A 27,673-nucleotide genomic window follows, 5' to 3' on the forward strand; every position below is an offset into this window, starting at 1 on the left:
GCGGCTGCGGGATGTTCTCGCCGTACGCGGAGCGGAACAGATCGCACACGGATCGCGCGCACGCGAGCCCCGGACTCTTCGGAACTGAGCGAGGTGAGCCTAGAGCCAGGTCGGGTCGCACGAGTTTGGGGCTTCCAGGCACTGGAGCGGCCGCGGGGCCGGGTGGCTTCTCCGACACGGTCCGCGCGGTTGGCGGCGGAGCCGGCATCAGCCCGGAGCTGCCTCCCCGGTGGCTGGGATGCTGGGACACCTTCCCAGGTCAATCCGGGTCCAGCCAGCTCTCTGGCGTCCCCCACGCCGTGGCCCGGGACACAGAGCTGGGGCGATAGGCATTTCTGGGCTACTTAGGAACAAGGTCCGGGACTCCCGGGGTCCGGGGCCGCGCCTTGCCTTGTCTCGCCGCCCAGCCCCTGCTCAGCCACCTTTCTTGGCCTTGGTGAGACTTGACCGCGATTGTTCCCTTTACCTTCCTGAATGTTTTCCCAGGGGTGACTGTGGTTGCAGAAAGAAGCGAACACTTGAATCGGGTTGGATTCTCTCTGGCCGCTTCAGCAGACTGACTTCTGCCATAGCACAGCGTGCTATCGCTCTGTGCAGGGTAGGCAGGAGCTGCGGAGTCGCGGGGGAGGAGCTCGGGTCCCGCGCCCAGAACCTGACGCTTGGGGTCCCTGCCTGGGGCATGGGAGATAGGCGAGGTCGGGGGTGAGCCAGCGGGGCGCAGTAGAGAATCGTGGTCATGAACGGCCCTGGAATTTGAAAAAAAAAATCCTTTGAATCTTGCTATCTGTGTGGCTTTGGGCAAGTTACCTAATCACTCTGCACCTCAGTTTCCCCCCTCTGTGAAATGGGCACAGTACTAGTATTTCATATAATTATGAGCATTAAATAGGTAATGTGTAAAAAAGAGCTGCATAGGATGGCTGGGAGTACGAAAGGATCAATAAATAATAGCCGCTGTACTTGCTGTTGTTGCCATTATTATTACTATTGGGGGAGCGGCACAGCTAGTAGCTGAGTGTGGACTCCTAAGTTCAAATCCCAGCTCAGCCACTTTATAGTGTGACTTTGGACAAACTAAACTTCTCAGGATCTCCATTTCATTTGTATAATGGGGGGAATGAGGATGCCTACCCCAGAAATCTATTGTGGAAATGAACTGAGTTAATAACTGTAAAGTACTTTGAAGAGTGAATGCTTGCTGTCAGCTATGGGTTCTTCCAAAAGGCATCATGTTTAATCAAGCAGCACAAGCTAATAGTAACCACAACTTTGCTTTGCTTTGAAGTTGAAACACTGTTTGTGTGAACATTTATCAGTTTTGTGATGAGCAAGATGGGTTCCCTTCTTTCGCCTGTGGCTTCAGTGACATGGGTGGCTGATCTACTGGGGTCAAGGTCAGTCCTGGAGAATGAGCTGATGGGGCAGAGGGACCCCAGGGGTTGTCTTCAGTGAGGAGAGTTAGAGACAGGAGCACCCAGAATCTGTGATTCTAAACATTCCCAGAGGAGAAAACCTTCCCTGGGTTGCAGTTTTATTTGACAGGAAATTGAATCTGGACCCAGGTTTTAATTTTGTATTTTTTAAAAGATTTTATTTATTTATTTGAGAGAGAGAGAGCACAAATGGGGGGAAGGACAGAAGGACAAGCAGACTCCCTGCTGAGTGTAGAGCCCAAGGCAGGGCTTGATCCCAGGACCCTGAGATCATGACCTGAGTGGAGGTTAGATGCTTAACCAATTGAGCCACCCAGGGACCCCTGGACCCAGGTTTTTAAAACAAACAAACAAACAAACAAACTTTTTAACTTATTTGCTTTTGGATTATAGAGAGAGAAGAGATGGGGATGAGAAATATTTTCAATGATAAAATAAGTTACATTCCTCTTGCCAAGAGGCTAACAGCATAATTTTGAGGGTCAAGAAGGCTTTTTCTATCCCAGTAAGGTCATATGCGTCTGGGAGGGAACACTGTTGGAGGGAGGTCGCTGCCTCTGGACATCTCCCTTGCCCCCCTCTCCCCAGCACTCTTATTTCCTTTATATCATAAACCTGAAACCCACTAGCATCATAAACTTGAAAGCCTCCCAGCTTTGCCCCAGTTCCCAAATTTGGACAATATCCCATGGGGTCAAGATGGAGAAAAAGTAACTCCTGAAGTCCAGAATCCTGCCTGAAGAAGTTAATGGGGCAAACTAAAGTCCTTGTCCCAGACATAGGCCCTCTGGGGGCATGGGGACCACCCTGTATATCCTACTCCAAATTAAGGTGTACCCTACTTTGCCTCTGTCACCAATGGCAGGCACAGGAGGCAGAGTTTCCATATACCCCCCCCTCCCCCTTTACCAGTGCTCACAACGGTTGGGAGGCAGTTACACTGACTATCCAGAGCTTGGAAATTAAATAGCTCAGGATCCCCTCTTTTTCCTTCTTCCTTGAGGAGGGGACAGCACCCAGGACAACACCAGGCCCCTCAAAAGCATATACCATGGTGGAGAAGACTGCAAGTTTCCAATCCAGTTCCTCTCCTTACTAGCGGTGTGGTCTTGCATGAACTACTCTACTTCTCTGAGCTTGTTGAAACACAAAATGAAATATATGTAGATTATATGTATATATAGAGAAAGAGACCGTATATATTTATGAGACTAATGGGAGTTTATATATTATAACCATGAGATGACTCTCCCTATATATAGACAATATATATAACATATAATACACACATATTAGTTCTTTTTATCCTATATATAGACAATATATATAACATACAATACCCACATATTAGTTCATTTCTAAAAAGAATGTTGTTCCATGTTGTAAAGTTTCTGTATCTGCAATGCATCATGTACGTTGATGAATGTGGTAATTTGCTTTCCAACACTTTCCCCCAAACAAAGCTGTTATTGAATCAAAGTGTATTCCTCTAATTAGTGATATCTTAGAATCAAGAAAATATGGCACAATGCCTGGCAAATATTAAGTGGCCAAGTCTTGTGGGCTATTGTTGAGAAGGTGCTCTAGAAACACCAAAGGCTTGACTGTAAAGAGAAGTTAAACAAAAACGAAACAGAAACTCTACTTTCAGGGAAAGCAGAGGGGAGAATCCTGGAAATCATGGCTGGGAGTGGACCGAACAGGATCTAAGTTGGCTGCCAAGCAATTCTCTTGGCAGGTTGTATTTGGCGGAAGAGATGTGCAGGGCACTTGCTCAGCAAGACACTGAGCTAGGCATGGGGCTTGGGGGGCAAAGGGCTTAGTGAGATAGGAATGTTGCCCTCAAGGGGGCAGGTTGAGGGCAGTGATAAGGTGTGGGTGGCCATGCTCTAAATATGGCAGAGCATGGTAAGAGTGGTGCAGAGACCGATGTGCACAGGCTTCTGTTCCAGGCACCCAGGGGAAAGGTTCTTCAAACCTGTCCAGTGATTCACAGGTTAAACCCCACCCAGTCCCCGCAGGGCTGGGCTGGGGCCTGCAAGAGAAGGAGGCTGCCCTTTGGCAGCTGCAATGGCTAAAACCCCAAATACCCTGGAAAAGGGGCCGGGACCTCAGAAAGCAGACTTGTCCAGCCCCCAGAGGGAAAAAGGAAAGACGGCCTCCGAGGGCATGTGGGCTGGTGTTTCCCAGAGTCCGGCCTCCAGGGACCAGCCTGCCCTTGCGGGGGGAGAGAGGGGAGCTGTGAGCTCACCTGCGTTTCTTCTCCGTCCCTCCAGCGTGCCTGCCCCTCCGAGTCCCGTGCTCGCCATGGCTCCTGGAGAGAAGATCAAAGCCAAAATCAAGAAGAATCTGCCTGTGAGGGGGCCCCAGGCGCCTACGATCAAAGAGCTGATGCGGTGGTACTGCCTGAACACCAACACCCACGGCTGTCGCCGCATCGTGGTGTCCCGCGGCCGCCTGCGGCGCCTGCTCTGGATTCTGTTCACGCTCACCGCCGTGGCCCTTATCTTCTGGCAGTGTGCGCTCCTCATCGCCTCCTTCTACACCGTCTCTGTCTCCATCAAAGTCCACTTCCAGAAGCTGGATTTTCCTGCTGTCACCATCTGCAACATCAACCCTTACAAGTAAGAGGCAGGAGCAGGGCTACGGGGTGGGGTCTGCGCCCCCTCCAGAGGCCGCAGCCCCTCTCCAAGGTACCACACGCCACCCCGCATACACGCTTTTTAGAAATCAGAATTTGTTGCCAACCTTGGTAAACTCCCTCTCCCAGGTTCTAAATCTATACCAAGTTTTCTGTCTAACAGCTGCTCCTGAGAATGGACTAGCTCAGGATGTGCAGGAGGGGAAGGCGGCAGGGGTCAGTTTCACTTGGAGGTTGGGCCTGGAATGGACTAAACCCGCCCCCCAGCCCAGGCACCTGCGTGCGCACACATGCACACACACACACGGACACACACAGTCCAGCTCAGCCATTTCCCCTGAGCCCTGTAAGCTTACACCTCACTCTCCCCAAAATGTGAGCTGGAAGCTGACTCAGAAGTGACACCCAGGTGACTTCCGGAAGCATCTCAGCTGCCCCAAACCCTCATCTGAGTGAACCCAGCCCCACTAATTGAGATCACCGGGCTCTGGGCAGGATCAACCCTTGGTCCTGCCCTATTGTCTGCCAAGGGGCCTGTTCTAAATGGGTCACTGGAGTCCTGCTCAGGATTATTGAAAACTGATCTGTGAGGCAGGTCAGAATCTGGCAGAATTTGTCTGAGCAGGTGTGGGTGTGGAGAGAAGGGAGGAGCAGGGGAGGAAGGGTATCAAAGGAAACCAACTGGTCAAAATCAAAATCAGGTCTAAGACTTATTCTCCCCCTCAGAGTCTTTTTGTTCCTCCCTCCCTCTCTTCCATCCATCCATAATCAGACAAGTTGTGCTAGAGTCTGGGGCATAGAACTGAATAACCCAACAGTCTTTGTCCTAGTGGAGCTGAGTTGTGGTGGAGGAGTGAAATATTAACAAATATAATTCCACTAATAAAATTAATAGTGAATGTTTTCACACACACACACACACACACAAGATAAACTCATGGACTCTGCAATAATCCCATTTCACAGATGAGAAAACTGAGACACAAAAAGGCTAAAGTAACTGGTCCAAGGTCACAAATCCAGAACCAGGATGGGTAGCTAGACCCCAGGTAGTTTGGCTCTGGAGTTTATACACTCAGTCACCGTGCTGTGTTGCCTAGTCACAGAGCAAGGGGTAGAGAGAGAAGAGAGGCGGGCAGTTAGGAGGGGGACGAGGATTACTTGTATAATGAAAATTTGAAGATGGTGTTGTGCTTCATTCCGTCCTGTATCATTCTTCTGTGTTCTTGGGGGTTGTCAAGGTGACAGTTCTACCTCACCCCTACCCAGCACTGACTCAAAGGGAATCCATGAACAGGAACAAGTGAGCTTGGTGGAGATGGACACTGTCCCCTGGACAGAATCCTAGCTAGCAGGTATTGTCTGCACTGTAATTGTCCTCACCATGGCTGGTTTATGGGAGGTACCTGATAGTCACCACTCCAGAAATGCTGGTTGGGGCAAACTCACCAACACACCCCGAGAGCAAGCAGATGGTAGTGGCAGAAATGAAGGCATGAGAAGTCATGTAAGGGTCACACGGGAGCCTGTCATTGTTTACTAAGCCCATAGTCACTTTGGATGGGGCAAATCGTAAAAGGCTTGGTCTCCTCGGCCAAGGAGGCAGGCGAGAAGTGGGCCCAGGGCTGACACACATTGATGGAGAGCAGAGGGCAGAAGCACCAGTGCTCTGTCAGAGGAGCTTCCCCTTTCCCTGACTCCTCCTTCCCACCTTGGCAGGTACAGTGTGGTGCGGGACCTTCTAGCTGACTTGGAACAGGAGACCAGAGTGGCCTTAAAGACCCTGTATGGCTTTCCAGAGAATACGTCTCGAAAACGCCGAGAGGCAGAGTCCTGGAATTCGGCTTGGGAGGGCACCCGGCCTAAATTCCTCAAACTGGTCCCACTGATGGCTTTCGGTCAGGATGAGACTGGTGAGGCCAAGGACTTCCTCACAGGGCGGAAGCGGAAATTCAATGGGCGCATCATTCACAAGGCGTCGGATGCAACGCATGTCCACCTGTCCAAGGAGGTGGTGGGATTCCAACTGGTGAGATGCACGTCCTCACAGCTGGGGGGCATGGGATGGGCTGGAGATGGTGGGTCCAGGAAGGTTTCTCCTTTGCCACTGTCTCTATGGTCCTGCCCAAAGAAATACACCCAGTTCAGGGTGAATTTTCTGCAAGCAACTAAAACTGACTCAGGCAATAGTGAGCAGGAAAAAAAAAAATGTCTTAGAAAGGGACCAGTAGCTCAGGGAGGTCCCTCAAAGGACAGAAATTAGGCAAGATCCAGGGATCTAGGTGGCAAGAAATGGTGGAATGTCATTTCACATATAGCTGCTGGATTAAACTTCAAGTAAACTATTTTCATGCTTTTTGCTAATCCATCCATAAGGACGATTCAAATTCCATCTTGGGACTATCTGATTGGCCAAGTTTGGGTCATCTAATGGCTAACAGAGGGTGAGGCATCATGGTGGACAGTCTCATCAGACTGTATCCAACAGGGGAAAGTACATTCTACCAAAGCAAAATTAGGGTGCAGACCCCTGAAGGAATAAAACAGATAATAAAGAGCAGAGATACCCACTGTTCCCTGCAGTACTTGCCTTTGTGAGGTGCCTGACTTTTCATCTCTCCTTCTTGGTCCCATCTGAGGGGCTCTGAAGAAGCAGCCATTTACCAAAATCAAATTCCATTAGTGTCCTGGGCAAAGTCAATCAATCACCCTATCTCTCCATGCCCCAGACTCCTCTGTAGGATGAGACACCTGGTGGGATGAGATCACCTCTTCTATACCTTATACCTGGCTTGCCAATTGTGAGACCTCAGAGCACCAGTTACAAATCCTGAAAAAACGGCCCTTTCTCCTAATCACTGGAACTTTTCAGTTTTCCTGGGTATTTTCATGAGATACGCACTCCGTAATCCTTGAGAGCAAAATCAATCCTTCAATGTCTGTCCATTTGAGAGTTTCCAAACTCTGTGTGATGAGAACATCTGAAACATACTACAGTCTCCCTATAAGGCTTTCATTATTATATGTTTAAATGCTGGTCCTCCCAACTACTCTCTGAGGTTGGGAAGGATGGCATTTTAGCCGACATTTGGTAGGTGAAATAATGGAGCCATAACGCCTTGCCCAAGATCCTGCAGAGAAATCATCTTGGAGTCTGGGCAAGCATCCAGATTTCTAGGCTGCTGACCCAATAGGAAATGGCTAGAGGTGTGTGGGAAGTCAGTAGCAATAATCAACCATAGCCTGGATATCTGGAGATGCTAAAGAAACTGGTTTTTCTTCTTATCTGGTAAGCAGTTGCAGGGAGTCGTGACAGTGAGACTCTGTCCTCCTCTCAGCCCCATCTTGGTCCTTGAGGCTGATCTCTCTCAGCCCCTGGAAGTAAGAGGAAGCCCATCCTTGCTTCTGGGTGTCCCTCCTGTTCCCCCTGAGCGTCTGGTCTAGAGTCCCAGCTCCTTATCCTCACCGTCCTTTGGAAGGCCAGTGCTAGTGCCAGTGGCTTCAGCCTACTGTCTCCTCTTATCCACAGTGTTCAAATGACACGTCCCACTGCGCTCTCTACACCTTCAGCTCGGGGGTCAATGCCATCCAGGAGTGGTACACGCTGCACTACATGAACATCATGGCACAGGTCCCTCTGGAGAAGAAAATCAACATGAGCCACTCTGCCGAGGAGCTGCTGGTTACCTGCCTCTTTGATGGGGTGTCCTGCGATGCCAGGTCAGGAGAGGAGTCTGCTCCCTTAGCTCTGAGCCCCTTGCCTGCACCTACAGCTCAGCTTGGGAGGGCTCGGGAGCAAAAGATGCTCTTCTCTAACGCTGCCCTTGGGAAAACAGCTTACATGGGAGCTAGGCTCTAGAGTCAGTGAGGAAGATCGAGATGGCACAGAGTCAAAAATATCCTTGAACTCATTAAGTTACTCATAAAAACGGTGGTTGATGGTATATGTATAACCTTGGATGTTACCATCATACACACCAATGATTAAGAACCGCTGACCTAGCACAGAGGAAGAAGCAAAGGAAAGAAGGGCAGGTGGGAAAGAGAGAGGAAGAAGGGTCTGTGTACAGATGGGTGAGGTCTCAGACCTTTCTGCCTTTAAGTTAACACTCAGACCCCTGGTGGTGACTGAGCAGTGATGGGACATTTTAGAGTGTTCCTGCCTATCCAAAAAGCTTACTTCATTCTATTTAAACACTAACGCTTTTTATATGTAAGTAGATATATTGGTCCTTATGAAGCTGAGTGATTGGAATCATGTCCACTTGAGGGTTGGGTTCTAAAGCCAGTGTAAGGACACATGTGTTGTGGTTCCTTCTCTGGAGATCATTTCCTGGGATTGGAATGGAAAAAAAATGTCAAGTGTTGGCTGAGAAATTCACAAGCAGAGGAATCTGGGGGCAGACATATGGCACAAGGAGTGCCACATCAGGATGGAGACAAAGATGGGAGGATTAAGAGGGGGAACAAAGCAGAGAATAGTCCTACATCAATGTGTGTATCTGCCTGGGTGAGGGGCTTTGTTTATGGCTTATCAGACTGAAGGTGGAGAAAGTAAGTCATGTCTATTATCCATTGTCCAGAAAAGAGAGTTGGCCCCATAAGCATGGCCCATCCAGCCTTCAGCTCAGATGCACAAGGGGAGTTCCCACCAAAGCTCCTTCTGACCCATATTCTTCCTCATAGAAACTTCACACTTTTCCACCATCCAATGTATGGGAATTGCTACACGTTCAACAACAGAGAGAATGAGACTATCCTCAGCACGTCCATGGGGGGCAGCGAATATGGTAAGGAAATCCGCACCAACAGTGAGCACACTGGCAGCAGGACAGTTGGGGTGCCCGAGCCTTCCAGAAAGGCGGGCTCTCTCCATCTAGCCAGAAACCAGGGACACCACGTTCCCTTTTGCTGCAGTGTCTCCATCAGCATCTGTGCAGGCTCCTTCTTTTTTGGTGTCTGTTTTCCTTTCTGACATCTCCTCTTTACTTTTGAGAGACAGAAAGAGATCACATCACTGGAGTTTCTTTTCCTGGAAAACCACTCTGGTTTGAGCTTGTAGCTGGAATGAGTAATGCAGGGCAGGCAGCTTTCGGATGGCCTTGAACCCAGATACGCGGAACGGGAGATGAAGGTGGCAAACATACCTTTATCTTGGTTAAGATAACGCATTCTGGAGGGCGCCTGGGTGGCTCAGTTGGTTAAGCGACTGCCTTCGGTTCAGGTCATGATCCTGGAGTCCCGGGATCGAGTCCCGCATCGGGCTCCCTGCTCAGCAGGGAGTCTGCTTCTCCCTCTGACCCTCCCCCCTCTCATGTGCTCTCTCTCTATCTCATTCTCTCTCAAATAAATAAATAAAATCTTAAAAAAAAAAAAAAGATAACACATTCTGGAGCCAAAACCCAGCTCTGCCACTCACCACGTGACCCCATGCAAGTTACTACACTTCATCTACAAAGTGGGACTCATAATAATACGTGTGCTCTAAGGTTGTCAAGAGGACTTAGTGTATGTATAGTGCTTTGAGTAAGTCCTGGCACACACTGGATTAGTCTGCTCAGGCTGCATAACAAAATAGCCTGAGAAACAGACATTTATGTTCTCTCAGTTCTGGAGGCAAGGGCCCCAGGGTCAAGATGCTGGTGAATTTGGTTTCTGGTGGGACCTCTCTTCCTGCCTTGCAGGTGGCTGCCTTCCTGCTCTGTCCTCACCTGGCCTTTCCTCTGTGGCAGGCAGAGAGAGAGAGAGAGAGAGAGAGAGAGCGAGAAAGAGAGCGCTGGTATCTCCTCCTATCCTCATTAGGACATCAGTCCTATGGGATCGGGGCTTGCCTTATGACTTCATTTAACCTTAATTACCTCCCTAAAGGCCCTACCTCCAATACTGTCACATTATGGGGTAGGATTTCAACATATGAATTTAGAGGGAGGGCAACACAATTCAGTCCTCAACACACATGAAACACATAATCAATGCTGGTTGTGGTTGTCGTTCCTCCTGTTAGCAGCATTAGCATTACCATCACCAGCACCAGTAATACCATTACGACCTCCCACCCTGGCACGACCACTGCTCTGCCACGGTGACTTTTGTAGGGCAGCCGGCAACAGACGAGCCTGGCTTACCCACAAGAGGAATTTCTGCAAAGTCCTAAGCAAATGGGACACAATTTGATATACAGGTATGCTCCCACAGGGAAAGGCAAGGTCTTGTCGTAGAGGAAAACAGCATGTGGGGGCCAAGCCTTTGCCCCTGTGTGGTCTGTATTCTTACCAAGTCTGCAAGAAACCGTAACTCAGGACATGTACTTTGGTGGGAAGAAGTAGTCTGGGAGCTGGGAGCTAAGAGTTGCAGAGTCCTGGCTCTGCTACCGATGCGCTGTGTGACCTTGAGCAAATCACTTGCCTGCTCTGGGCTTCAGTTCCTTTATTTGCAAATGGAAGAAGTCAGAATGAACTCTCAAAGTTTTCTTTTTTCTTTTCTTTCTTTCTTTTTTTAAGATTTTGTTTATTCATTTGAGGGGGAGAGAGAGAGTACAAGAAAGGGGAGTGGCAGAGGGAGAGGGAGAAGCAGAATCCCTGCTGAGCAGGGAGCCCGACACGGGACTCGATCCCAGGACCCTGAGATCATAACCTGCACCGAAGTCAGATGCTTAACCGACTGAGCCACCCAGGTGACCCTGAACTCTCAGAGTTTTCTTCTTTCAATCCATATAGGCCCTGCTCATTTGCTCAGCCATCCACCAAACATTTATTGAGTACCTGCTGTATGCCAGGTCCTCTTCCAGGTGTCAGAGACACTGCAGTGAACAGATGCCGTCTCTGCTCCCATGGAGCTTGAATTGCAGTGGGGAGAGACAGATGACAAATGAGTGAACAAACACACAGACGTTTTCTGCTTATAAATCCTAATGAGGGGGACGCCCGGGTGGCTCAGTTGGTTGGGCAACTGCCTTCGGCTCAGGTCATGATCCCGGAGTCCTGGGATCGAGTCCCGCGTCGGGCTGCCGGCTCGGCGGGAAGCCTGCTTCTCCCTCTGACCCTCTCCCCTCTCATGCTGTTTCTCTCTCTCTTGCTCTTTAATAAATAAATAAATAAAAAATCTTTAAAAAAAATCCAATGAGGGCTACGAGTAAAATCAAGTAGTGAAAGGGAAGGGGGTGCTGGGGCCAGGATGGGGGTTTTATTTCAAATAAGGAGGCACCTGTGACAAGAGTTAGGGGTGAGAAGATCCACAGAAGAGCATCCGGGGCACTAATAAGTACAAAAACCCTGAGAAGGAAATGAATTTGATGTGCTCTAGAAACAGAAAGAAGTCCAGTGTGCCCAGAGCTTCTTGAGAGAGCAGGGAGGGCACGAGGAGGGAAACGGAGGCAGGGCTGCATCCCTGTAGGTGTGACAGCCACAGTCAGGTTTACGGATTTTATTCCATGGAATTCCCACCAAAGGGTTTCGGGCAAGGGAGTGACCTGATCTGATTTCCAATTTTATTTTTTTTTAATTTTTAAAAAGATTTATTTATTTGTCTGAGAGAGAGAGGCAGAGAGGCAGAGGGAGAGGGAGAGTCTTAGGCAGATTCCACACTGAGCACAGAGCCTGACGCAGGTCTCTATCTCCTGACCCGGGCCGAAACCAAGAGTCAGATGCTCAACCGACTGTGCCACCCAGGTGCCCCTGATTTCCAATTTTCAAAGGTCCCGCTGGCTGGTGGGTGCAGAATATCCTGCAAGAGTAGGAGCTGGAGTATGGAGAGAAGTTAGACCAGTGATCAGAAACCCCATTAGGGGCGCCTGGGTGGCTCAGTTGGTTAAGCGACTGCCTTCGGCTCAGGTCATGATCCTGGAGTCCCCGGATCGAGTCCCGCATCGGGCTCCCTGCTCGGCAGGGAGTCTGCTTCTCTCTCTGACCCTTCCCCCTCTCATGCTCTCTCTATCTCATTCTCTCTCTCAAATAAATAAATAAAATCTTAAAAAAAAAAAAAAGAAACCCCATTAGTGCTTTTCTATAAGGGTTTAAGCTCTATAAGGGCTTAAGCAGCCATAGCACTGCATGTCCCTTTGGACACTCTGCAGAATGCCCCATCTCAAAGGAGCACGTGGAAATGCACGTCTTGGGTGAGGTAGCAGTTCCTTTATAGCTCCGAACTGTGGCGGTAACGCTGTTTTGGGGGACACAGCAGTGAGCAAGTCGGGCACCATCCCTCCACCCCCTCTTCTCCATGAAGCTTCCAGTCTAGCCCTGTCCATCTTTTCCTTTTTGGAAATGCCTGCATCTTGGTTTCGAGCCTCCCAAAGCGGCGGGAGAGGTAGGCTAGCACCAGGGAATGTTTAATGAGCCTTTGACCACAGTGGCCTTTTATCCTCCCAGGGCTGCAGGTCATCTTGTACCTAAACGAAGAGGAGTACAACCCCTTCCTGGTGTCCTCCAGCGGGGCCAAGGTGATTGTCCATCGGCAGGATGAATACCCCTTCATTGAGGACGTGGGAACAGAGATCGAGCCTGCCATGGCCACCTCCATAGGGATGCACCTGGTAAGAGAATGTGCTGATTTCTGTAGGGGTGGCAAGGAAAACAGATCTTTTTTTCCAAGAATAACCAATACGGCGTGGCTTCTGGAAAAGTGTATTGGTTTCAAAAGGAAGCATAGTCCTGGATTTGCTAATAGTTCCCGCAATGGTCACTCCAGCAGTTCTACTAAAGGCTGTCTTTGTATCTTCTGTATGGATGAATGAGGACACAGGACGCCATTTTGGGCAAGAACTGAAGGAACCTTGCTTGTCGCAAAGACAGACACGAGCATTTATGGAACCTGTGCTGGGAGCAAAGCCTCAAACACTAACTATATTTGTCACTAATATAAATAGAGCAGATTAACACCTTTCTTTCTGGGTCACCTAAACGTCTATGAGGCATGTAAAACACTCCTTAATCGCTAATGGGAAGTCACTGGACCATCGGAGCCCTATTTAGCCAATCATACTTCATCAATTTCACCTCATTCATCAAGAACCTCCTTCTCAGGCGCCTGGGTGGCTCAGTTGGTTAAGCGACTGCCTTTGGCTCAGGTCATGATCCTGGAGTCCCTGGATCGAGTCCCGCATCGGGCTCCCTGCTCGGCAGGGAGCCTGCTTCTCCCTCTGACCCTCCCCCCTCTCACGTGCTCTCTCTCTCTCTCATTCTGTCTCAAATAAATAAATAAAATCTTTAAAAAAAAAAAAAAAAGAACCTCCTTCTCCCTCAACTCTTTGACTTTCTCTGACCTCACTGGGTGCTAAAAACACTCATACCTGTCAACAGAAGCACATCTGGGCTACAGACTCCAATCCCTGAGTCTACTATGCCCGATAGGAGCAGAAGGGCAAGGCGAGGGCCATGCCCCAGACACTCCACTACTTATGCAATCTTCTTGTTTGCAGGACTGAGGTCTTTTTTTTTTCTTTAAAGATTTTATTTATTTATTTGAGAGAGAGAATGAGATAGAGAGAGCATGAGAGGGGGGAGGATCAGAGGGAGAAGCAGACTCCCTGCTGAGCAGGGAGCCCGATGCGGGACTCGATCCCGGGACTCCAGGATCATGACCTGAGCTGAAGGCAGTCGCTTAACCAACTGAGCCACCCAGGTGCCCAGGACTGAGGTCTTTTTATGCCAGTAACTCTCCACCTTTTGTCTTCATTCCTTGCAAATCTGTCCTCTAGAGCAGTGGTTTCTAAATCTGACTGATCATCTGACTCAGATCCACTGAATCAGAATCTCTTGAGAGATGAGCCCAAGATCTGTGTTTTTACCAAACTCTGATGATTATTCCAAGAGGCAGAAAACCCAGGAACCTCAGCTTTAGAAAGTTGAGTAGTTCAACATGAGAGGAGAAGCAAAGTGTGTCTTCCTAAGCAAAAGTAAAGCTAGAATGACAAAAGCTTTAGCACAGCCTTAAATGATGGCTTCATATTGGGTTATAAAGTGATATAGTGAGCACTGGGGCTTGTATATCCATCCATTATTTATCCATTCAACAAGTATTTTCTGAGCATCTTTATGTGCTGGACAGTGGGACCATATCAGAGTGTAAGACACTGTCGCCGTCCTGTTGGAGCTCAGACTCTGGCAGAGAAGATCAATTACAAACAAAAAATTGCACAAATGATTAATTATAATCATCATCAGCACTACCAAGGAGAAATGCAGGATGCACAAGAACCTATCAGGGGGATGGGCGCCTGGGTGGCTCAGTTGGTTAAGCGACTGCCTTCGGCTCAGGTCATGATCCTGGAGTCCCTGGATCGAGTCCCGCATCGGGCTCCCTGCTCGGCAGGGAGTCTGCTTCTCCCTCTGACCCTCCCCCCTCTCATGTGCTCTCTCTCATTCTCTCTCTCTCAAATAAATAAATAAAATCTTTAAAAAAAAAAAAAAAGAACCTATCAGGGGGATGGCTGACCTAGGGCTTTTTTTTTTTTCTTTTTTCTTTTTAAAGATTTTATTTATTTATTTGTGAGAGAGAATGAGAGACAGAGACCACGAGAGGGAGGAGGGTCAGAGGGAGAAGCAGACTCCCCGCTGAGCAGGGAGTAGGGCTTTTTTTAATGGGGGGAAATGGGGAGTTCAAGGAGTGCTTTCCTAAGAAAACAATATTTAAGTTGAGACAGCCGAGATGATGAACTGAGTATACGGTGACATTCCAAATCTGTGGCTTCCATGCCCCCATCAAATGGACAACCCTGGACAAGAGAAACAATTAGGATGGTTGCCTGGAACCTGGGTGCTCTCGGAAAGCACGTTCCAATGTGGGAAGTTTGTTTCAACATGAGAAGGGTTGTGTACCAACTTGGACTGTGCGAATACAGATTGCTCCTCCCCCCACAAATAACCCTGAGCCCCAAGCTATGAGACTGTGGCTTGGAAAGACTTTAGGGTACCACTTAAGGATCTGGGTCATTGATTCTTCTATTCACCAGGATTGCAAAACTCCCAAATCGGAATGGTGAACATTTTCACCCAACATTGCCCATGCAGTTTTATCTGCACCCAGAATGAGGACTTGGGATTTGCAGTATATCCTATCCTTTAAGAAATTTTTGTTACCTATCCTTTTGCCCTCTCTTTCCCTTCCACCTTTCACAGTGTCTGCAGGCTTAGGGGAGAGGATTAAGAGCTTGGAGAAGTGCAAGAACTAAGGAATTCTGCCCTCTGATTTCCTTCTCTGAGCTTAGAAGTACCCACCACTTTGTTAAGCAAATGGTTTCTTTAACAATGGTGGGTTTTGTGCTATACCTCATTTGAGATGTAGAAAACCAAAGTGACAGAGCTAGGTCCGTCAGCTCTCTTTCTGATTTATGAGCATTTGGAACAACAAAAAGTAATCTTGGATATTAAGAGGTCAACATGAGGTTACTAAGAAGCAGTCCAAACAAACTAGACTTCCTTCCTTTCTTATTTATTTTTTATTTACTTATTTTTCTCAATAGGCATGTTAAGCTGGTAGACACAGTCAGTTAAATTTTTTCCTTCATTCAGTGAGGGACTGTGTGTCCAAAGCACTGGAAATTCAGAGATGAATACAACAAAACACCTATCTTTAAAGATCTTATCTGTAAGACTGCACAGCTTTGTGAAAGAGTTCCCAGCTCCGTGGGAACAGAGATATTCAGTTTTGTTACCAGGCTCAGTTCTTAGAACATAGTAGATGCTCAGTAAATAATGCTGGATGGATAGACGGATGTACGGATGGATATACAGATGGTGGGGAGCCCAGACTGTTGGTGAGCAGATGGATGTACAGATGGTTGGGAGCAGCTGAAGCTGAAGGCTTCCTAGCTGATAGATTCTTGAAGGACAAGTGTCAGGCAAATAGTTTCCAGAAGGGCTAGTCCAAATAAAGGGCAAAGTAATTACAAAGGGGTCACAGGAAGGATTTTAAGCTGAGTGGTGAAACTTCTTGAGAAATCTCTTTGGCTGAAGTATAGTCAAGATAAAGTAATTAAGATAAAGTAATCAAGATACTGGAGGCAGCAAATTGACAGTAATTCCAGAAAGAAAAGATGAGGCCCTTAGCTGAGGCAATGGCTGTAGGGATGAGCATAAGTGAATGGATTTGAGAGATACTACAGCATGGAAGCAACAGGGCTTGACAACCAAGGTCAGTGAGGAAAGACCTCACTAAAAGGGAAGTTAGATTGATATTTAGATTTTGGCTTGGGCAGTGGGGTGGATGGAGGTGCCAGGCTCAGAATTAGGGAATGCAATAGGAGGGATAAGTTTGTGGGGGAAGATGATCACTTCGGTTTGGGACATAACCCAAGTTGTTGTGCCTTTGGGAAATCAAGGTGAGAATGTCCAGAAATGCTATGAACCTGGAGCTCAGGAGAAAAACGGAGGTGGGGGTTGGGGTAGGCATCTAGCATAATTCTAGACTTGGAAATAAATGGCATCACCCAAGACCTGAGACAGAATGCAAATGTGTAAGGGCTGAGCAGAAAGAAAATGGAGAAATAGAGGCAGAGAATGAGGAGCAGAAGCCAGAAAGAATTGGTGTCAGATAAATTAAAGAAGAGAGTTTCAAGGAAGGTGTGAACCAAAGTGCCAAATGCTGCTGAGAGGTCAGTCAAGAGAAAGGGCAAAAGGTGTTCTCTGGGTTTGGAAACCAAGAGATCACCGGTGGTTTTTGCCAGACCAGTTTTCAGCGGAAGAAGTGGAACAGAAACCAAAGTACAATCAGCTGGATCATGAATGGGAGATGAGGAACTGGGCAAGGGAGAAAACTCACCCAGGGTGGTGTGGGGCCAGGTCTTGGAGAGAGGGGGACTTCATTGTCATTGCAAACCCTACTGTGCATTTTTATCTTAAAACACATGCATACCTCTTTTCACAAGCATGTGCATAACAGGGACTAAGGACCCAGAGTTGCACTTTGGTTGGGTAATCTCAATGTCTCAGTTACCTCATCTGTGAAATGGGTATGATAATAAAAATGTGACTTTATAGGCTAATGAGAATTCAATGAGTTGATTCATGTGAAGCACTTGGAACAGTGCTTCATATGTAGTAAGTGTTCCAAAAATATTGGCTGTTACTGTACCTTTTATTTTTAAGAAAAGAGATGTGAAGGAAAGGAAAAATATGTTTGAAGCTAAAAGAGAGGTTAGGAAAGTTCTTCTTATCCTTGGTAACACTTTCCTCCTTTATGAGACATTGATCTCTTCCATATATATAGAAAAAGTACTAGTTATTTGCCATATGTGTTGTAAATATCTTTCCCAGTTTGTGCATTCCTTTCAGTTTTCTTTATGCTACTATTTCACATGCAAACATTTCAAATGTTTACATAGTCAAAATCTTTGTTTTCTTCTTTAGTCATTATGCTTATTGAGGATTTTCCTTCCTTGAGATCAGATACTGAGCTGAGCTACCTTCCAGTTGTTTTATTATTTCACTTAATACTTTAACTCACTAGAATGTTTTTTCTGCAGGATGTGAAGTAGAGATAGAATTCACTGCTTCCTCCAAAGAGTCAACAGTAGTCCTAACTTCATATATTGCGTAATTATTTTTTTCTCCATTGATTAAAAGTATAAACTTTGCCATATACAAATAAATTTTATAATTTATTACAATATAAAAACAGAACAAAAGCAAAAAGAGAGTTAAACCACCCATAATTCCATCTAGGGCATCATGCTGCTGCCTGAGCTTTTCCCTGGCATAGTTCATACCTTTAAAGAGGTGAGTTGGAGGGGCGCCTGGATGGCTCAGTCAGTTAAGCTCAGTTAAGCTCGGGTCATGATCTCAGGGTCCTGGGACTGATCTTGCATCAGGCTCCCTGCTGAGCGGGGCCTCTGCTCGGCCCTCTGCCAACCCCCCCCCCCATTCTCTCTTTCTCTCTCTCAAATAAATAAATGAAATCTAAGAAGCTGAGGATTCCTGTGCAAATGTTGGCCTCCCTCAGGATTCTAAGAAGGAAGCAGATAAGATCTGGTTTGATAAAAATGGGCCTTGTTGCCCAGGCATATACTCACATAGACTTAATCACACCTACATATACTCATGCATGCACACACACACACATCTCACACCCACACGTATGCACCGACATGAATGCGTGCTCACACATATATACAAAACTTGCATCCATTCACATACATATGTACCCATTCTCATTTTTGTATCCCTAGGGGTCAGGGACAGATCAGCAGTTCTGAAAAACTGATGGTGGAGGGGAGAGAGAAAGGGAGGGAGGGAGGGACGGAGGGAGGGAGGGAGAGAAAAAGAGAGTGAGCCAGAGAGGGAGCACTACAGTGCCCACCCCATCTGCCCTACCTCCCCACCTCCCAATCCCACCCTACCCAAATTGCTTTAGGAAGCAACCTGAATAACCCAGGGGCTCTGAGTTCAGTAAGCATTGTTATAGAGGACTGGGCCATTGAGGCTCAAAAGCATAAAAGTCAAAAGATGATTTCTGGAAGTGGCCCATGGGCTGGTCCTCCAAGTAGAAGGAGCTCCAGCCACCTTTGCCAGTTGCACACGGCTTATCCAAGTAGACAAACCCTGTCACCTAGATGCCAGGGTCTTGTACTCCCTGCCCCCCACCCCCACCCCAGGCAGGTAAAGCCTGTAGCTGCCACACGCTGGGCTCTGCGGACAGCTCAGCAGTACTCAGGGGCTTGAAGGAACATCTGCCCAGGGAGCCTGCAGCTTAGGGGAAGCTTAGAGGGTGGCACTGAGTTGAAGTGCCCTCCAGGGAAGCCACGCTCAGCATCTTTGTACCCCAGTGCCCAGCCAGCCCTGGCATGTTCTAGAAACTCTAAATCTGTTAGCCACCCAGCTATTGGAGGAATGAAGTCAGTCTGTTTATTTTGTACTGACACAGAAAGATGCTCACTCTTTTTTGTTAGTGAGAAGGGGAGATTTCAGGGCAAAGGGAATGTGTGAGTTCATATTTGCCTGTCCGCTTGTCTGTCTGTCTGTCTATCTGTATATCTGATATCGGATCTGCTCCTCTCCCAGGAAAGAGGAGACCACATGGTTACTTTCCCCTTTGCTTCTGTTGTTTAAATGTTTTAAAATGGGCACTGGCAATTGCCCTTGAGGTCCCTGCAGTTAATTGAGGGCCACTAATGGACAGCAGATGGATTACAATACAAACAGAAGGAGATTACAGCTACTTGAGATGTCTACATTTTCCACCTAGGTCAAACTCCTTGATTCCACCCTCTGTTATCTTTCTGTCTATCTGGCCACTCTTCAGTGGAAAAAAAAGATTTTCTTCCCTCCCACAAATCTGCCATCAATTTCCCCTTTTCTCCCACTCTCAGAAAAACAGAAAAACAGACAAAACAAAAACAAAAACAAAACAAAACAAAACAAAAAAACAAGGAACCTGGCTATAAGCTGGTCACAATTTATATTCAATTATCATTGCCTCCTGGGAGACATTATTCTTTTTTTTTTAATTGGCTTGTCTGGATTGTTTATTTACAGTGACAAATATTAAACTAGAGCCAAACTTAGTAAACCACAATAAAACATTATTTCATAAGGTCTTTGAACTGTGAGTTACAATTCTCTCACCTCCTCTGATCAGGGTATCATTCTACTCCATGGGGCATTCCTTGGCCCTCTCTAAGAAAGTCAATTTTTCCAAGTCAACTTCTGGGACCAGAAGACAAGAGGGTAGGAAATGGGTCCTTCCCTGGGAGGAGAATCCCACGAAGCACACAGCCACTGCTCGTCTTTTTTCCCCCTCCTGTGCCCTCCCAGTGGATTCTCCAATGGCTTACTACCATTTTGAAATCCAAATCCAAATCCAGATTTCTCAGCATGGCATAGGAGGCTGCCATGATTTGGCCTTGACCTCCCCCTCTGGCTTCAGCTTTCTCATGCTGCCTTCCAGCCACCCTGGTCCTACCCGACGTCAGCCTTTGCTGCGGCTTCTGCCCTATTCCTTTCCTCCACTTCTTAGCAAATCCACCTCTTGCCATTCTTTGTGGAGCCAACATGTCCCTTTCTCAAAGGCATCCTCCTCAATCACTCTTGGAAAGACTGCACCTTTCCCCCCAAGTCCTCCAGTCCCTCTTCCCAGTTTCACTGATCACTAGCCATAATTATCCAAAATTATCTCATGCATCTATTTGCCTTTTGGCTGTCTGTCTACCCCACTGGAAAGTAAGCTCCACAAGAGCAGGGAGCTTGTCTCTATTGATCATTGTTGAGTCCACAGTGCCTAGAATAGCACCAGGCACCTAGTAGGTGCTTGAGAAATATTTGTTAAACGAAGGACTAAATGCTCAGCTCCCAGGGGTGCCCCCGTCTGGGTCCTGGGGCTGGGTAGGGCTGAATGCGTGCCGCTGTGATTACAGACGGAGTCCTTCAAGCTGAGCGAACCCTACAGCCAGTGCACAGAGGACGGGAGCGACGTGCCGATCAGCAATATCTACAAGGCGGCATATTCCCTCCAGGTATGGGCGGGAGGGGGCACTCAACCCTGGGTTGTGGCCTGGACACAGGAGACAGTTATCTATAGGATGGGGTGTGTCTGCGACCAGGAACTCTGCTGATAATTCCTGGGGTTCATCCAAAGACCTCAAGAACAAACAACGCCAGTTGGTTCCAGTCCTCTTCAATCCGTCTGTAACCAGAGCTGAATTGATTGATTGAGGTTTGCATGGAACACAATGTACAGCTGAGACAGGCCTGCTTCCTAAATAGGTCTTGGCAAGTGAGGGACAGGAGAGAAGCAGTCTGGGAGAGGCGTTGGCCAAGGGGTTGGGAGCCTAGCTTCTGGGCCCCCTCATGGCCCGCACTCGATGATGTCCTCGGGCAAGTGATGACATCCCCAGCAGTCACAGGGGGTGGTGGGATTGGATCAGGGCCTGCTAACTGGCAGCCCCCAGGCCCCTTCCAGGCTGCACACCTAGTTTTTTTCTGGCCTGGATGGTGTTTAAAAGTCATGGAATTTCATAAGAAAACCCAGATTTCCAGCCTCTCTTGAAAAACAAGATCTGGCAACATCGGGCCCACAGCCCTGCGGTATAAACAGTGGGTGGAGTTGCCCCGTTCAAGGAGCATATGTTGTCCTTTCCCATAGTCCCCACCAGCCCCTAGTGTATCACCTCTATCACTGGCCCCTGAAAGCATTTGAGTTTGCAACCCTTGAGTGCGATCATCCGTTATGCCTTCTCTTACATTCTGGGAGTCTGCAGTTCCCCTCCTCCTGGGATGCTCAGAGTTAATGAGAATCATCCCAGTAGAATAAAAAAGATCAGGTGTTCCTACGCACTGAGTCCTCTAGCTTACATCGGAGCTGAGCTGAGAGGTGGTAGGGACGCTAAGTGAAGAGAGACAGTCAAAAAATGTCTACTTATAATAGAAATACAATCAAACTGACTTCAAGACCAAAAGGAAAGGTCAGCTCATTGGAAAGATACTCCTGGATAAAATTTAGTGAGAGGCTACCATGGACAAACACCTTGCATATAGCAATTCATTTCCTGCTCACAACAACCTCATGAAGTAGGTACTGTTACACTTCTTTCAATGGTGAAGAAACCAGAGAAGTTAAGGAACTTGCCTGAGGTCACACAGCTGGGGTGTGGCAAACCTGGGATTTGAACTGGAGTAGCCTGCCTTCAGAGCCCTTGCCATGAGCTTGTATGCTATAAGCTTTGTGGCTATGGTGGTAGCTTATGATCTCCCAGGATCCCAGGACTGGACCTGAGAACAGAAAAGTGAGGGCCTATGTTTCTCTCTGTTTCTTGGCATCTGCTCCGATGTCCCCCACTCCCCTGGGTCAGCACTCAAGTCATTGAGAAAGGACCGCCCCAGGTCCAGCCCCATCTCAGCCTGTTCTCCACCTCTCAGTTAATCTGAATTCTCAATCACTTTTCTACCTGGGTCCCTTTGGCGCCAGGGCCAACCCTGGCCCAGTCCACTGGGGCACATTTACGCGGTCCGCCAAGGCTGTGGGAAGCCGGCCCCCTGGATGCGGGATGTGTAGGGAGGGAGCTCTCTGGAGTCCACGTTCAAGGAGGTTAAGGGAACCCTGGGTTTCGTCTTTCAGATCTGCCTTCACTCGTGCTTCCAGACGAAGATGGTGGAGAAATGTGGGTGTGCCCAGTATAACCAGCCTCTACCTCCAGCAGCCAACTACTGTAACTACCAGCAGCACCCCAACTGGAGTAAGTGAGACCCGCCCCAGGAGTGGGGTCCGCCCAGCCCCAGCACCAGCCTGTGCTAGGGCCTTTTGTAGGATGGAGGTATTGATGGAGAGATAAGAGGCAGAGTTTTACTCCTGTCCTCAAGCCTGGCTTGAATTCCACTTTCTGATTAAGGACCAAATGCTGAACCCCAGCCTGTGCTGAGAGGTTGGCCACCTCTCACAGCTCCAGGAGGCAGGAACCACGGATGGTACCCTTTCACGGAACAGATAACTGAGGCTCAGGATGGTTGAGCAACTTGTCCAAGGTCACCCAGCCAGGGAGTAACAGAGCTAGACTCGAAGCCAGTGCTGCCGACCCCCCAGCGTATGTCCTTAACCTCCACAGTATTCTGTCTCTCAACATGACAGAGCAGCGTTTGTTTCCAGAGAATAGGAAAGGGGAGGAGAAATCATTACAAGGAGACTCTGGGGGCCCCGTGGGTGACCCCCTCGAAGGGCACTGTGGCCCCGAAGCTCACACCGTCCTCTGCCTTGTCCCCCAGTGTACTGCTATTATGAGCTGCACCAGGCCTTTGTCCGGGAGGAGCTGGGCTGCCAGGCTTTGTGCCCGGAAGCCTGCAGGTGAGTGGGCCTGGCAGGACGGAACACACAGGGCTGGGCGGGGCCAGGCCTCCCGCACTCACTCTGTGCCCCTCCCCCCCCCTAGCTTTAAGGAGTGGACACTGACCACCAGTCTGGCACAGTGGCCATCCGTGGTTTCCGAGGTAAGTTACCTTGCCCCCTCTTTCAGCTCATATCCTCAGCCCGGAGCCTGATGTCCCACCTGGGTCCTCTGGCTTCGGGGAGAGATGCACAGGGGAGGTCAGGTGGGGGGCGGAGGCTAAGAGGGGAGGCGCATGGGCTGGCCCTGGGCTCTCTAGACATCCCCAGGTCATTCCTTATTTCTCTGTCACAGAAATGGTTGCTGCCCATTCTCACTTGGGACCAAGGCCAGCAAATAAAGAAAAAACTGAACAAGTAAGCAGACCCCCGCCTTGTTTCCTCTTTCTCCACTGGCCCTGCCAAACCCTCTCTTGTTTGTTCACTCATTCCTTTATTCAACAAATATTGATCAAGCTTGTGCCCGGAGCCAGGCCCTGCGCTAGGCCTGGGGCTCTCAAATGTTTTGACCGTAACCCACAGTATGAAAATGGTTTTCCATTGAATATATAAATGAGGTAAAAGTCTCATGGAACAGCACTTCCTTATGATGTACAAAGCACTCAGGCTGATCTTCAGATGCTGCAAGCTGGTATAGCCAAACCAACTGTTCATATCCATTCCGGTGATCATGGCACCGTTCGGAATGATCAGTGCCCGTATCAGTTGACAAAGAGTTTGAACATCTCTGTGGCTTCGATGTGATATTTCCTATCCTGTTTTGCTTTGTCAAAGGTACTGGTCATGGCCTAGGAAACTGATGTCGTGGCTTCCTGATGTATCTTGACCTAGTTGGAAAAATACTCCTCTGAGCCATGCAGCTTCTGATCCCATTTAAATTTTCCACATCGAAATTCACTTCCAAGGGAGCTTTAGCAAAAATCAGACAGGCCAGAGTTCAGGGAGCCCAGGGGACGGAGATGAAGGAGTGAGAGAGGGTGGGGGAATTGCCATGTGACCTCACATCTCTCTGGGCCCTTCCCACCTCCACGGGGCCCAGCACCCAGGCCAGGCTAGCCTCCCGCATTTAGTGAATATCCACTAGGGGCCAGGTGCTTGTGTGGTGTTGGGGGTACCACGATGACCGAGCAGACATGATCCCTGCCCCCAAGGGGCTTACGGTCTAGTCATAAAGATAGACTTTGAGCAAGCGTTGCAAACTATTAAACCAAGCATTGCGAGCCAGTGACCCCCTAGATCAAATCCAGCTCCACAAAAGTAACCCGTTACTTCTGGCTTTCCTTGAAAGATCAGAAGTTCTGGAAATAGCAAACCTCCGTTCTTCATAGCACTAAAGAGCTGAGTAGCAGTTGTCCCTTTGGAATAAGCATGGGCTTTCCAGTTTGCCACAGTCCTTACAGCGGCTAACAACATGGGTTGTAAAGCCAGATTCATCCAGGTCTGAATACTGGATCTGCCAATTACGAGCATTGCGTTCTTGGGCAAGTGACTTAACCAACCCGGGTCTTGGTTTCCTCATCTGTAAAATGGGGACAATGAAAACATAGCTAGCTAGGGTTGTTGTGAGCATCAAACAAGTGAATTTACAGAAGCGCTTAACAGTGGGTGGCAACACAGAAAGTGTCCCGTAAATGCTGGCTGTTATTATGGTCATTGTCATTTCCTTACACCCAGCCTACCTCGCTCGTGTTTTACCTGCATGTCTCCTGTACATATTTGAGATTGCAATCAAACAATCGCAATGTCAAGGTTTAATGAAGAACAGGGTGCTAGGGGAGTATAGCTGGGTGGACTGACTTAGTCTGGAGGGTAGGAAATGGTTTTGGAGGGAATGATTGGCCTGAACAACCAGGCCCAGGTTGCGGATATGCTCTAGGGTACAGAAGGAGTCTCAGGGGCCAGGTTCTAGGATCCCCGGGGAGCTCAGGGCCTGGGCCATGCTGGGGGCTGGGCAGGAGGAGACAGTCACGCTGAAGGGTTGGTCGTCTGGTAGAATGCAAAGGCGCCTGACTCACCTTGGCCCTGACTGTTGGAATTTCTGCAGGACAGACTTGGCCAAACTCTTGATATTCTACAAAGACCTGAACCAGAGATCCATCATGGAGAGCCCTGCCAGTAGCGTGAGTAGCTTCCTTCTGGTACCTGTCTGGGGTCTGCAAATGTGTCCATTGGCCCAGCCTCCGGGGCAGAGGCAGATGCCGGTGATTCAGTCTGAGCTGGTAGGGCTGCCATGGGCCATTCAGGCCTGGGATCAGCGTAGGCAGAGGAAGAGGGGACTGGAAGCCCTCCAAACCCATTCAGGGCCAGCACTTGCCAGGGGCTCCCTTGGGAATCGGAGGTCCCTGCATGAGACCAACTTGGGAGGAGGGGCCCTCTTCACGGTGTGGCTTGACCTCCCTTGCAGATCGAGATGCTTCTGTCCAACTTCGGTGGCCAGCTGGGCCTGTGGATGAGCTGCTCTGTCGTCTGTGTCATTGAGATCATTGAGGTCTTCTTCATCGACTCCTTCTCTATCATTGCCCGCCACCAGTGGCAGAAGGCCAAGGAGTGGTGGGCCCGGAGACACGCTCCCCCCGGCCCTCAGGGCCGGGACAACCCAGGCCTCGATGTAGACGATGAGCTGCCCACTTTCACCTCCGCGTTGCGCCTGCCTCCAGCCCCAGGGACCCAGGTGCCTGGCACACCGCCTCCCAGATATAATACCTTACGTTTGGAGAGGGCCTTTTCCGACCAGCTCACAGACACCCAGGTACCAGCTGAGTCCTGAGGCAGGGAGGTGAAGGGAGATACAGCTGGGACCCCCAGCCCCGGTCTGAGAACTTAGACCCTGTCACCCTGTCTCCTGCACGTGGAGGGGACCCTTGGCACCCCCCTCTGGGATTTTCAGAGACATTGAGGACAAGTCTGCTTTGACCAACAACATGGGGCCTGGGTGTGTGCAGGAGACCCATTGACCCCTGCCCAGCCACCCTCACAGCCGTCCAGGGTGACAAAGAGCCGGCCGCCCATCTGTTCCAGAGAGAGATAGGGGTGGAGGAAATGGTGCCTGGCCAGCCAAAGGCCAGAAGGGAAGCCCGACAGAGCTTTCATCAGATCTTGAGAGAGAAAGACTCCTCCAAAGCCCCAAGCTGGGAGTTTCACCCACTCCTCCGGCCTGGGCTGGGGCCCAAGGATATGACCTGAAGTATCAAGGGCAGATAACCACTGCCTAGTGCCAAAGCCAGGAAGAAGCACCAGCCTCGGAGCTGAGGCTGTGAAGAAACTGTTCTTAGTTTTTGACACTGGGGCAAGGTCTCTCCTCTGTGCCCTCAGGCAGGGAGCTGGCCCGAGGTCCTTGGAATGTGTGTGGGGGTAGAGTGCAGTGGGGGAGGTCTGGGGATGTGACAGGAGGTCCTCACTCTGGGAGCAGGGGTGGGTCCGTGTTCTGGGCAGCTAAGCCAGTGCCCTGGGCCCCTTATCCAAGCAAAGAAAGGTCTGCAAAAGGGCCTTGCTGGACACCCCAGCAAGTGGTGGCCCAAGGCACAAAGGATCATCTGATAACTCACCTCAGCCTCTCTTCCTCCCAGGCAGCCACCCCCACCCACGGCCTGCCCCTCCCCAGCAAGCCAACCACTGCAAACGACCGTTTTCTGTACTCACACTTTCCAACACGACAATACCTAACATGTATTAAGCACACAGTAGGCGTTCAATGTGAGCTCAGCAACAGTGTGCTGGGTGCTGTTCTAAGCACTTACGGAGACGAGCACTGGGGACAGCAAACTGCAACCCATGGGCCAGATCCTGTTTTTGCTCATGACCTAGGAATGTTTTGTATTTCACTTTTCTCAATGGTTAAAAAGATCAGAAGAAGACTCTTTTGTGACTCATGGAAATTATACAAGATTCCATTTTCAGTGTCCATAAATAAAGTTTTATTGGCACACAGCCATGCCCGTTCATTTACATACTATCTGCACCTGCGTTTGCGCTACAACGGCCGCCATCCCTGTAGTTGCAACAGAGACCCTAGGTTCGCAAAGCCTAACATATGTAACATATCTCTGGCCCTTTATGGAGAAAAATCTTCTAATCCCTGGATTAAGCAGGTTTGATTATCCCATCGTACAGATGAAGAAACAGGCACAGACAGGCTAAGTTGCTCACCCCACCTGCCACGGCTAGGAAGTTGCAGAACTGGGATGGGAACCCAGGCAGTCTGACCCCAGAGCCTGTGCACTCTAATTCTGTCACTTGGCATCCAAGCAGTGTCTGTGCCTTTTGAGGGTGAGGCTCAGGTCAGTCCAGGGGGGAGGAGGGGAAGCTTGGCATCTGGAGATACGGAAGAGGGATGCCCTTCATCCTTGGGTGCAGAGAGGCCTGCATTTCAGGCCTGCTTCCAGCACAGGGATGCTTGCTAGTGGAGGCAGGAGTCGTGGCCAAAGAACGGGCTGTGGGCCCCTCCCCGGGCCCAGGGACACCTGGTCTAACCTGACTCCAGGCCAGTGGCTGCAATAGCCATCTCTGCCCCTGCAGTGGCTCCACTGGACCTCACTGGGTGGGGCGCTGTGAGCAGGCCCGGCAGCCAGCAGGGAGGAGGTCACCGTGACCGTGACCGCAGGCTGGCTGTGGCGCCCCTGAGGAGTGGGCTCAGAAGCCAGGGCCAATGCAGGAGAGCATCAGGTTACAGAGGGTGCGAGCCTGGCTCCTGTCCTTACTGGCCTGGGGTGGCAGCAGCCAGCGCGGACAGGAAGTTGTGTTGCCTGCCCGGGCATGGCCGAGAGGAGCTTCCTCACCCTCCTCGGCACCCCTTGGC

At 49.3% G+C, this 27,673-nt stretch overlaps 1 protein-coding gene across 1 annotated transcript; it reads left to right on the forward strand.

The window, feature by feature from the left end:
* Positions 1-26,794, forward strand: SCNN1G (sodium channel epithelial 1 subunit gamma). Its single transcript, XM_045875150.3, has 13 exons — positions 1-93; positions 3,710-4,057; positions 5,794-6,103; positions 7,604-7,794; positions 8,761-8,864; positions 12,441-12,604; positions 20,420-20,518; positions 22,120-22,237; positions 22,761-22,839; positions 22,925-22,982; positions 23,174-23,235; positions 24,923-24,998; positions 25,283-26,794. The coding sequence occupies exons 2-13, from the start codon at positions 3,741-3,743 to the stop codon at positions 25,643-25,645; spliced, it is 1,941 nt and encodes a 646-aa protein (XP_045731106.1). The 5' UTR covers positions 1-93; positions 3,710-3,740; the 3' UTR covers positions 25,646-26,794.
* The last annotated feature ends 879 nt before the right edge of the window (positions 26,795-27,673 follow it).

This window comes from Mirounga angustirostris, unplaced genomic scaffold (assembly GCF_029215605.1).
Source record: "Mirounga angustirostris isolate CCGP_5_RB_7025 unplaced genomic scaffold, mMirAng1.0.hap1 SCAF_5, whole genome shotgun sequence".
Lineage (NCBI taxonomy): Eukaryota > Metazoa > Chordata > Mammalia > Carnivora > Phocidae > Mirounga > Mirounga angustirostris.

Bases quoted from the DNA above. Each gene is read 5' to 3' on its own strand.
- SCNN1G (XM_045875150.3), top strand. From the start codon at position 3,741: ATGGCTCCTGGAGAGAAGATCAAAGCCAAAATCAAGAAGAATCTGCCT. The intron at 7,795-8,760 runs GTCAGGAGAGGA...TCTTCCTCATAG, and splicing joins GGGGTGTCCTGCGATGCCAG to AAACTTCACACTTTTCCACC. The intron at 24,999-25,282 runs GTGAGTAGCTTC...CCTCCCTTGCAG, and splicing joins TGGAGAGCCCTGCCAGTAGC to ATCGAGATGCTTCTGTCCAA.